The following is a 12,427-nucleotide window of genomic DNA, read 5'->3' as shown; positions in this document are numbered from 1 at the left end:
TTTTTAAACATTAATTTTGTTAAAAAATTGTAAACTCTTAGAAAATGCATTGTTGTTTTCATGTATGTAAGCATATATATGTATGTATGCATATATATATATACATCTATATATGTATGTATATATGTATGTAATATATGTATATATGTATGCATGTATGTATGTATGTATGTATACAGATAGATCTTGTAGATTATGGATTATGGATTATAAACAAAAAGGAAAAGAAAACATGACAGTAATCATTACCCATTTATTTTGATTGATTGTGGAGAGCTATGTGCAAAATATGGTGGAAAGCTCTAAATGAGGGTGGAGTGCTTTAAAAAATGGTAGAGATTAGTGGAGATCTAGGATTTTGTTGTCATTCCCTTGTGATCTTCATGCCTTTTTTATGCAATTTTCTTTGAGGGGAGAAGAGGTACCTATGTAAATGTTCTTTTCTTTTCTTTCTAAACATGTATCCCATATTCATATATAATATCTTTGGTCAAATTCAAGGATAACTGATTATAATGATTGTATGCATATGTGCATGTATGTATGTAAATTAGTTCACTATGTGAACTACTTTACATGCATACATACACAATTTTATAGTGCTTGTGCTAAATTAAATTAATCATTCATGTCTTCGATTCACACAACAAATTATCCTTGCATTCAATTGAATTTATTGATACCAAACTAAGTATGCAGAAATATGTACTTACAAATGATATTATCTCTAGGCGATTGAGTAAAGATCTCATGCATAATATTGTCCAAGTAATGATTAGATGCATTCACATTAAGTCATCATAGGATTGAGCAGATGATCTATTTATGTTACTTAATACTTGTTTCATTGAACATTTTGGTTAACATAATCAGTAATACTAGAATTATACAGCTACAACTAGTAATCTTGTTTATTTTATTTACTCAAATACATTCAAGACTATTATTTTTCTTAAAATTAGATTGTATATTTTTAATCACTAAAACACAAATATAGATCTCTGATAGTTATCTTTTTTAATTTTAAGATCTTCATATTTAATATGAAGAGTTCCCACTACTGGATAGTGGAATAACCACAATGTTGAACCACATAGCTCATGGACTTTTCCACCAAAATATATTTTTATTATATTTTTGTCATTGAAAAATATGATAAGTGAATGTTCTTCTGATTTTCAATATATTTAATAATTTGTTGCTTGCCATTTTAGGTAATTTTCTATTGTGAGATAAAGACATCTATCATAAGGATGGACATGCCAATTTTGATCATCCTGCTTTCAAAGATGATTCCCTTATCTAATTAATGAAACTACTTGCAAATGACACCTTGATTTTTATAACTTGCTTGATCAACCATTCACAAAAATGAATTATCCCATATCCATAAACATCTAATATTCTATAAGTATCTCTCCTCTGACGACCCAATAAATGGAACCATTAGCATCATAAGTAGACTCACTCTCCTTAGACAAATTCAATCGAAACTATTCATACCAAACTATGTATGCAGACATCTGTACTTACAAATTATATTATCTCTTAGTGATTGAGTAAAGATCAAATACAATTTTCCATAGTGATAAAAATGCATATGCATATGTATGTATGTATGTATATATGTGCATATATGTATGTGTATATGAATTTATGTATTTATGTATCTTTGAATCTCATTTGTGTGCCTTTGTGATCTCTGTATATGTATGTTTATATGTATGTATATACATATATATACATATGTATATGTATATATATGTGTATATATCCACACACACACACACACACACACACACACACACACACACATAGACACATGAAGAGAAGCTCTTCTAATCACCTATTGGGGGAAACATAAAGATATACATGTTTAGAAGGAAAAGAAAACAACATTTACATAGGTACCTCTTCTCCCCTTGCAAACAACATAGAGAAAGCACTACTATATTTGGGCTGGAACACCACAAATTACATTGCCATTGCAAATTTTCATCATAATTTGATCCAAAATTTTGTAGTGTTGCAAAGAGTACAAAGATCACAAGGGCACAACACATGAAAGAAATAATAGAGAAAAGGCACCAAGATCACAAGGGCATGCCAATGAAATTTAGAGATCACAAGGGCATGATAATGAAATTTGAAATCTCCAGTGATCTCCACCATGGGCACGACAACAAAATGCAAAGACCATAAGGGCATGAAAATGAAATACAATGATCACAAGGGAATGAAAATGAAATCTCCACCAACATTTGGAGCTCTCTACCATTTTTTAGAGCTCTCCATCCTCTTTTGCATGCAACTCTCCACAATCAAAACAAATGGGGAATGATTTATGTTGTGTTTTTTTCAATTTATATCTAATCAACTTCACATTATGTCGTAACTCTTCCATAGATATTTGATCCTTGATAGGTTTCATTTCAGCATTTCAACATTCAAGCTTTCAAGTTTCCTATTCATTATATAGTCCTTTCCACCCTAAAAACCACTTTGTTGCTTCATTAAAATTAGGACTTGAACAAAGCTGGTGATAAAATAGAGCCTATATTCTAGAATTCAAATAATAAAATAATAAAACTCACTCAACTTGTTCTAACTAAGTTAGCTCGAGATCCTAAACAAAAATAATGTAAACTAGGAAAAATGGGTAAGAAATTTTAGAAAAACATATCATAGCAAATATTCTTAGAAAGAAAGAAACCATAACCTAGTTAAATTGGTCTAGTTTCTAATTAGTTGGGTTAATTACAAATTCCTATAGAACTATCATTAGATTAGGTACAATAAAATGAACAATCAATTGTTCCTAGTTAGCACGATCAAATATAGTTTTTTAAGGTGATAAAATTGCATATATGCAAATGTATGCATGTATGCATGTATGTGTGTATATATATGTATGTATCTATATATGTATGTATGTATGTATGTATGTATGTATATATGTATATAGAGATCTTGTGGATTGTGGAGATTAGTGGAGATCTAGGATTTCATTGCCATACCCTTGTGATCTATGTATATGTATGTATGTATATGAATATATATATACATATGTATATGTATTTATGTATCTATGTATCTATGTATATGAACAAAGAGATGGAGACACAATAGAAAAATAATAAAACTCACTCAATAGGCTGCATGGCCACAGGTATTGTTACAAGCTTTTAAAAATAACTATATAAGGAGTGAGTTAAGAAATATGTAAGTTAACCTTATATTAACATTAAACTACAACACAAAGGTTGCACTAGGGTATTATAGTATTTTAATTATAGAAAACCACATGATTCACTTGAGTGGGTGTATGCTTGCGACTTCAATTATACTAGGTGAGTAAATCTCACCAATGGTTATAGGAATACAACTACATCTAACCAATTAGAAACCAAAACTATACATGCATTAGAGTGAGTAGTTCAAGGCTCTTGATCCCGTGGATATGGGTATGTAGGCAACCTAGTAGGTGGAGTATGCATCCAGTGTACAGATGTCGTGGACATAATTAGGTAGCACTTAACCATGTATGTATGTATGTAACTATTATCTACTTAACAGTGTCATCCACATGTGAGTTGGGTAGGGGGTGGGGGGTGGTGGTGTAGTTGAGTTAGCTCCTCTGGCAATACTTTATTTCCATTATTTTGTGCTCTCTAAATCAAAGGTATATAACTTTATCACTTGTAACTATAATTTTCAAATAATAGTTAGGTTGACGTTTAATCAAATGCATGGTAGTTGAAAATGTGGCATGATTCTAACTTTTATTCTTATTTTTGTCATATTATAAGATATATTCCTCATCTTTTTAACTTTTATTCTTATTTTTGTCATATTATAAGATATATTTGTCATCTTTAAATTAAAAAGAGTATCTCACTTTTAGTCTAAAAGTGTCATGTGTTGTTTAAACTATCCGATTTGCAATTGACCAAATAGCGACAAAATTTTCCATCTTGCATTGACTATTCTTCTTTGAAGCTATTATTTCAACTCATAAATTTCTACTACAAACTAATAGTTGTGACATGTTGCCTCCTAGTAGATCAAGATATCTTCCAATTACATTTCTTTCATTTAATATTACTCATATTAGATTCCATAAACATGAAGTATTTGCCTAATAGTTAGATATAATTATAATATATTGAGTAATTTTTTTAAATATTTTTTTTACATTTATAAAACTTACTAAATATATATTTAAAATATAAAATAAGAATTAAAAAATCTATTATTATTTATATATGAACAATATCATCTAATTATGAGGATTTGATTTGTATTTTGTAATATTGTTATGAATAGTAAAGTTATTTTAATATTTTTTTAGAGAAAATATTGGATTCATGGAAAGAAAGGAAAAATGTTTCAAAATATTTTATGAATAGTGAGTTGTTAAAATATTTAGATGAATGTATTTTTTTTATTATATTAAAACAAATATTATGAATTTATTTAAGAAAAGAGAGTTGGAGTAGTGATTTCTAAAATATTGGTCCTTCATACAATCCATCTTAAATGCATGTGCCGATTAATTTAGTCTTGAGATAAATCATTTTCATAAATTTATAATTATTTAATCCATGAACAAATACTAATAAAATGTAACATTCTCCATCCATACTTTTAAAGTAAAATATTTTTTTATTATTTAAAACTTATAAAAATTCATATAAACTGAACTTGAAAATAATCTATCCCGTATAATTTACTTTGAATAACAATTCGATTAGAACTAAAATTGCATGCATATGCTTGTATTGTCATTGCTCGGTGAACGGAACTTCTATTTGCGTAGTCAAAACGGTTGGTGAGTAACGAAAAGATAATAAATCCCGTTTTCCAAACCAAGCTATATTTGCCACAGATTTCATCATGATCTCCTGTTATAAAAGGCCATCAAAGGGTTCTCTAGTGGCATATTTAGAGATCTTGCAATGGCTCTTTTCTCTGTTTCCCCCTCTGTTTTGAGCTCATGCTTTAGATCTCCTCCCAACCCTAATGTCAAGCTTTTCAATAAAAGCATTCAAAGCTTAAGTAGGAGGAGGCTGATTAATCCCTTCATTGCTAAGGCTTCCACCACCACCGTTGAAGCTCCAATCAGGCGCACAGGCAACCATCACCCCAACTTGTGGGACGATGAAGATCTTATTAAAACCATCCAAGAGAAGACATATGATGTATGTAATCTTCTTTTATATTCTCTTATTCCTTTTTGTAGTTTTCAAGGTGATCATATATAACAATCTTACAGACTTCTCATTACATGGAACATTGGGAGGGGCTTATTGGAGAGGTCAAGGAAATGTTCAATCAAATGGCCACAGCAGAAAGTGGTAAATCTTGTGAAGAGAATGCTTTTGAGCGCCTTGTGATGGTTGAAAAAGTTCAACGCCTTGCAATAGATAGACATTTCCAAAATGAAATAAAACAAGCGCTTGATTATGTTTACAGGTTGGTTTAAAAGTTTATAATAAACAAAATGCTATTCTACATTGTTAATTATCATTCAAAATAGTATCTGGCCAGTATATTTGCCTATGTTGTTTTCCAACAGTTAAAATTTATGTGATTGTTATATTAATAAAATAATTTGTTAGCAGATATTGGAACAATTGTTCTAAAGATCTGAATATGGCAGCCTTGGGACTTCGGGTTCTTCGTTTGAACAGATATCCTGTTTCTTCAGGTTATCAAATTATGTCTACATTGAAAGATTAAATATCACACATTAAATCTTACTTCTTAGACTAAAAGTGTTAAATAGTCAAGATTACCTTATTTTTTCAAAACTTAATTTCTTCATTAATCTGTGATCACTAAAGACGATCCATCTATATTAATTTAAATTTTTTCATGATGTTTGATTTTGATTAAATTTTCTAATTAAATTTATTTGATATAATGGCAGATGTGTTAAGACACTTCAAAGGAAATGATGTGCAGTTCTTGACTCCATCAACTCAATCAGAAGAAGAGAAGATAGGAAGTGTTATAAATCTTTATAGAGCTTCTTTAATTGCTTTCCCAGAGGAGAATATTATGGACGAGGCTAAATCCTTTGCAACAACATATTTAAATCAAGCTCTACAAAAGGATAATATCAGTTCCCATCTTTCACAAGAGGTGAGACTAAAGTTTTAACTCTCTAAAGACTATGGAAAAATTTTCTTATTGTGTTCCTAATCCAAAATTTTAACATGCAGATAAAGTACAACCTAGAGTATGGTTGGCATGGAAATTTGCCAAGAGTAGAAGCAAGAAATTACATGGACATCTATGAAAAAAATAGATCTTGGACCGAGTAATGGCGCTGGTTTATTTCAATATGTTTTTTCTTTTACCTCTTATGGTTAGCTAGGGCTTATTTTGTTATAGAAAGTTTGACCTTCTAACCCTGATTTTCAGGATGAGCGGTAATAAAGAAATTCTAAGTCTTGCTAAATTGGACTTCAATATCATGCAATCAGTCCATCGACGAGAGCTTCAATCATTATTAAAGTAAGTTGATTGATTAAAGTAATAACAAGTGGATATCATATAATGAGGTGAAAATAGATAGAAATTATGTTGATTGTAAAGTAAGTTAATTATAAAAATCAAAGTTATAGACGGCAAGTGACTAAATAATTACAAGTGATAAGCTATTATTTTTATATATTAAAAATTGGTATAAGAATGATCAAGATAAAGAATATTTATAACATTAATAATCAAACAAAAAAAATAGAATATCATTAGAAGCATAACATACTTTAAAAGATATAGTTCTAATCTTTGGTCATATGTTCTAGAGTTGTTATTATAAAAGATGTAAAATTCTTTTCTTTCTTGTTTCCTTCATAAATGTGTCTCATAGGATGCAGGAGATGGAAATGGAGACTTTGGAAATGAGATTTAGTGGTTACAATAGAGTTTTACATTGTCCTCACTAACCTTCACATACTAGGTCGAATCCTCTAAGTGAGTCTCCTTTACTTGTTTAGGGATGCATTGATCATAACAAATGAGTCTTCTATTCTTGTTTGGTTTGGGGGGGGGGGGGGGGGCGCGCATTGCTTTCTAAGAGTGGCAACAATTTCATACATTGATGTAAGCTTAGAATGTCTCATAGCGCCCCTCATGGTATCACCTTAGGAGCTCCTAATTCCATATAGTTGACACAATTGCAATTTGAGATACCAATAGTAAGAGAGAGATGGGGTGAGATAGTCAAATTGTTTTCATGGAAGATATTGAAAAATTTCCCTTTGCCTAAAATTCCCTTTTTTCTAGCACCTAGAGGATTGAGAACCTTTTTTTCCTTTATCAAGTGTGGGATTTAGGTTGAGGTCTACAATTAAGGGAACAATATCACAGCCAAGGTTTATTTCTTTCTTTCTTTCTATGGGAATAAAACAAGACATTTTTGGTGATATCACCTTGGATAAGGAGGGAAAACCATCCAAATTTAGTTTACCTTTTAGTTCCTATACTTTATAAAAAGTTATGGCTTTTTCCCATGAGCAGTATACATTATGGGTAGGACTGGGATTTAAAAGAGAAGGTGTTTCTAGGTGGAAATTGTAAATATCATAGATTAAACCTTTAAGTGATGGGGAATAGACTTCTTTACTGACACATATATTGATTGAGGAGAGAAAAATGCTACTTGTGCATTATGGAAAACTTTCCTTCAAGATTGAAATACTTTATGAGATAGTAGATTAACTTTTAATCCTTTTGTATAAACTTTTTATTTTGGACAATATATGCTTATACATTCTTCTTTTTCAATAAGATTTTCTGTTTTTCAAGTGGGAGCTAGGCACACTTTTTAATTTGAAAATTTATATACACTACTTTACCAGTTATAAATAAGATTATGTGTTCATTTTATTTTATGGTTTAAATATACAAAATTACTAAAATTTGTATGAATGTTGTGCTTAGATGGTGGAAGGATTTGAATTTGGATAAAGTGGACTTTGCTCGTCATCGTCATGTGGAATATTTTGCTTTAGCTTGTGCATACTCTATAGATGCTAAGTATTCGGTCTATCGAAGTGACTTTGCAAAGCTTTGTTCTCTTACAACACTTGTAGATGATATATATGACACCTATGGTACTATTGATGAGATAAAACTCTTCAATGAAGCTATTAAAATGTAAGTATGGTATACAAAAAGGCTTATATTCATGTACATTTTTTTTCGTATAAAGAACATAATAGTAGATTAAATTGATACTTTTAATGAAAATGATAGGTAATTGAGGTTAAGAAACAATTACTATATTTACTCAACAATTTTCATGCAATTTATAAATATAAAATTAAAGCTCTCTATTAATTTGTTACTTTGTATTTACTCATAGTTGCATAAACTAGGGTGTGTTTTATTAATATAAACTAACTTGTTGTATTGGAATGCTTTTAATTTAGGTGGGATCCTTTTCCTCCAGAAAGATTTCCTGAAAGTATTAAAATAACATATAAGGCATTTTACTTGGGAGTAAATGAAAGTGCAGATGCAGCACAGAAGACTCAACAACGAGATACCCTCCCGTACATACGTAAAGCTGTATGAATTCGAACCTATCACTCATAACAAGTTTAAATCGCTACTTCATCTTACACCACACATAACATATGAGATTAAATGAGTTATTTTGGATCAAACTTATTTTAGCTTGCCAAATATTCATAACATTTTCATGTTTCAAATTTAATACTAAAAACCAAATAAACGATCTCTAGTCATTATAAACTATTAAACTCAATTTTTATGTTAGTACTCAACTTCCCTACAAATGTTACTATTTTTATTTTTCTATTATATGTTATTTTGATTAGACCTCATAGTATAGTAGTAATACAACTTTGAAAGAGCTTGATATTTTTCTTCTATATTTTTATTAAGATTTATATTGCATTTGATTTTAAATAAAATATTCTTTATGTAGAAAATTGAAATTTAATATAATATATTTCTGAATTGCTTTGATCTTTTTAAAATAGAATTAACATTGATCTTACACTTTGATTTTAATGCTTTAATAACTTTTCTTAATAATCTTCCAAATTTGAACTCATATATAATGTTTTTGTGTGAAAATATTGTTCATTTTAAATAAATGTTTTTTCTTGTACAGTGGGAAGATTATCTCAAAGCGCTTACAAAGGAAGCTCAATGGCTTGCTGATGGTTACATACCATCTTTAGATGAATACCTAGAAAATGGTATACCAAGCTCAGCATATCGTGTAACCATGTTGCAACCTATATTAACATTAGATGCAGTTCTTTCAGATAACATCATTCAAGAAATAGACTATCCATCAAAGTTCAATGAACTTTTATCCCTGTCCCTTAGACTAAAAGGTGACACTAGAACCTTCAAGGTATGTAATCATTTTCTTTGCATAACTGTATATTTATATTTTCACAAAAATATACATGTAAATTGAATTTAGTTTATTTTAAGTCCAACTAATTTTTATTATAATTTTGAATCTTTATTTTGAAGGCCGAGGCAAATCGTGGAGAATTAGTATCAGGAATATCATGTTATATTAAAGACCACCCAGAATCTACAGAGGAAGAAGCTTTGGATCACCTTAAAGAATTATTGCAAAAAAGCCTCAAGCAATTAGATTGGGAGTATTTGAAGCCTGATAATGTTCCAACTATAAGCAAGGACTATGCCTACAATATTGGAAGAAGTTACCAACTCCTCTATAAAGAGAGAGATGGATTTACTCATTCTAATAAAGACATCAAAGATCTAGTCATTCAAATCCTCTTTGAACCTGTGGCAATGTAGTTAAAAAATATGAGAATAAAGATTAATATCCCAATTTTATGTTTTAGCACCTCAATGTTCAACATTTTCAAAGAAAAAAACTCAGGTATATAAAATAAATTACAGTGCACATTTATTTTGGCTAAAATATTTTAGGGCATTACATTTAGATATGACTCAATTTCTTTTAATTTTTTGTTATATTTTTATCTAAATCCAGGGGCTCATCCATGAAAAAATATTAGGATAACAAGGTTTATATTTAATAACTTGTAGTTATTAAGCTGATTTCTAATAATGGCTTTATAAAATCAATACATTGGATGTAAGGACATATTGAAATAGAACTACAATGAATTTCTAATTTAATATTTGAACGCATAAATATTTTTACTTTTAAATTTTTTTTCTTCTATATTAGTATCGAGGTGGCTATGATCCGATGCTTGGCCAAAATGAAAAGGAAGGACTAGTGTAACACCCCTCTAGGGAACCCAAAATAAATTAACCTAAAGTTTCACTAAGTTTACCAAAAATATTTTTTTTTGAAAGATAAAAATTAAACAACAACAAATATAATATAGCAGAAGCAATAACTCACATACATACAACAATATAAATATATTGCATCTCCTAAGGGTTCCATGAAATTGAATCACATTTATAAAAATAAGTTTTATTAATACTAAATCTGATACATAACAATTCCTCATTTTAGAATAACTAGGAGTACGAATCCAATTAAATAATATACAATTATTTAAGATGCCACTTGGAAATAATCGAAATCCATAATCATCCCTTGTACAATTCACAAGGTATGAAAAGCTCAAAGAATATACATCATTAATACAATACATCAACACATAAGATCTTTGATAATCAAATACAATACAACAAAGTACAACCATCCATCATAAAATACAAGATCAGAAAGAAAGAAAGAACTGCACATGTACATCTAGCAATGACATGCAACAGTTGAATCTTAATGGTATAAGAAATACTACCACCCAACCTGGTGGAATCTAAATGGCCCACTACCACCATGCTGAGGAGATAGTCTCAAGTCCCAAACGAATATCAATCCACAAGTCATAACCAACATCTAGGTCAAGGAAATCCTGATAGCAATCTATCTCAAAGTTACCAAGATACAAGTAACAACTAAACCTAGAGGCAACAAAGACACATAGGAAATCTACTATGCAAGTGGGAAAGGTTCATCACATGAGCCAACTCTAAGGTTATCCTAGCAACCTCTTTGGACTCCGACCCACTAGTGTCTCTACACAGCACTAGTATCCTTTTCTATAGATAAGGCATACTAATAAAGCAAGGATACAACAAAGCATCCTCTTTATTCCATTCCTAGAAAGTACTAGCACTCAAGGCATGGGTGAGGAAAAATAATGACTCTTATTAATTCATTTTACTCTCATTTAATGAAATATTATTTTTTTATTAAAATAACTTACAATGGGTTACCCAAGCAATCTCTTTAGGGCTCTGGCCTCCATTATAAGCCACTTCCCAATGTACACTTAGATTACCTACCCTAAGCTCATCAAAAGTACAACTCATAGAATTACAATTTTCACCTTAGTCCTTTGCAAGAAACATGAAAGCACCTATAGATAAAGCACAATATTCACCTTAGTCCTTTACAAGTAATTGAAAATAACCTAAAGATAAATAAAAATCATCACCTTAGTCCTATACAAGCAATTGGAAAGCACCAAAAGATAATTTATCAAAACTTAAAGGTTACACCAAGAAAAAAATCATACCATTCATCTATATTCTATACAAGCAACTAGAAAGCACTAACAAGCATTGATCAAATTTCATCATAGAAAATATGTAACACATCACCATGGTCAGGTATAAAAGATCATATTCATAACATCATCATAGAACAAAAACCCCCAAGCCTCTAGTACACTTCCTGATTGGTCAATGTACTAAGTCAAACATGAACCCAACTGTAGTAAACAACACATCACATAAAGTACATAACAATGTAACTTTCATAACTCATTAGGTTTTCAAAACACAAAAGTTCAAATTTTGACTATTGGCTTTCAAGTTTTCATTTTTCATTTTTTTCAAGTTTAACAGTTGATAGGGTCTTTGATTACAATCAAGGATCACATTTTCATTTATTCAAGTCTCAGATTTGTTAAACTCTTTGAGTCTAAAAGAACCTCAAACGCTCAACAAATTTAAATAGCAAACATTTTCTCTAAAAATATAATTATGAAAATACACTATTAGTTCAATTAAAAAATTTATGATGTATATTTACAACAGCATTTTAATTATTTATTATTATTATTTTAAAGCTAATAACAGTTATCAAATCATTAATAATAAAAATTATCAAAATATCAATAAAATCATATATTTATATTTATTTTAATTTATTAATATTAATAATCATTACAATAAATATAATAATTATAATAATAATATTAATAATATTAACATAATCTAAAAACATAATAAGACTTTTTTTTAAAAATATGAAACATGATTACATTGCATACCCCATAATTGGGGAGGCCAAAGTATGGCTTGGCTGCTTGGGTAGCTTGTTGTTGTAGCGATGTCTGCTATCTTG

The 12,427-nt window shown here is 29.6% G+C and overlaps 1 protein-coding gene across 1 annotated transcript; it reads left to right on the top strand.

Annotated features, from left to right (window-relative positions):
* The first annotated feature begins 4,911 nt into the window (after window positions 1–4,911).
* Window positions 4,912–9,874, top strand: LOC149577147 (alpha pinene synthase, chloroplastic-like). Its single transcript, XM_089822461.1, has 10 exons — window positions 4,912–5,201; window positions 5,276–5,475; window positions 5,625–5,710; window positions 5,933–6,147; window positions 6,228–6,325; window positions 6,430–6,522; window positions 7,954–8,169; window positions 8,445–8,583; window positions 9,155–9,403; window positions 9,529–9,874. Exons 1-10 carry the CDS (start codon window positions 4,959–4,961, stop codon window positions 9,823–9,825), a joined length of 1,836 nt encoding a protein of 611 aa, XP_089678587.1. The 5' UTR covers window positions 4,912–4,958; the 3' UTR covers window positions 9,826–9,874.
* The last annotated feature ends 2,553 nt before the right edge of the window (window positions 9,875–12,427 follow it).

This window comes from Cupressus sempervirens, chromosome 1 (genome assembly GCF_028749045.1).
Source record: "Cupressus sempervirens isolate cs-2001-9-10 chromosome 1, ASM2874904v1, whole genome shotgun sequence".
Classification (NCBI taxonomy): domain Eukaryota; kingdom Viridiplantae; phylum Streptophyta; class Pinopsida; order Cupressales; family Cupressaceae; genus Cupressus; species Cupressus sempervirens.
Note: the sequence above shows the minus strand (reverse complement) of the source record. Positions and strands in the feature narration are given on the sequence as shown.

What these genes read in the sequence shown, in the direction of transcription:
- LOC149577147 (XM_089822461.1), top strand. Translation starts at nt 4,959, where the DNA reads ATGGCTCTTTTCTCTGTTTCCCCCTCTGTTTTGAGCTCATGCTTTAGA. An exon ending in GTTCCCATCTTTCACAAGAG is followed by an intron (nt 6,148 to 6,227) that starts GTGAGACTAAAG and finishes TTTAACATGCAG; the next exon opens with ATAAAGTACAACCTAGAGTA. An exon ending in GTGACACTAGAACCTTCAAG is followed by an intron (nt 9,404 to 9,528) that starts GTATGTAATCAT and finishes TTTATTTTGAAG; the next exon opens with GCCGAGGCAAATCGTGGAGA.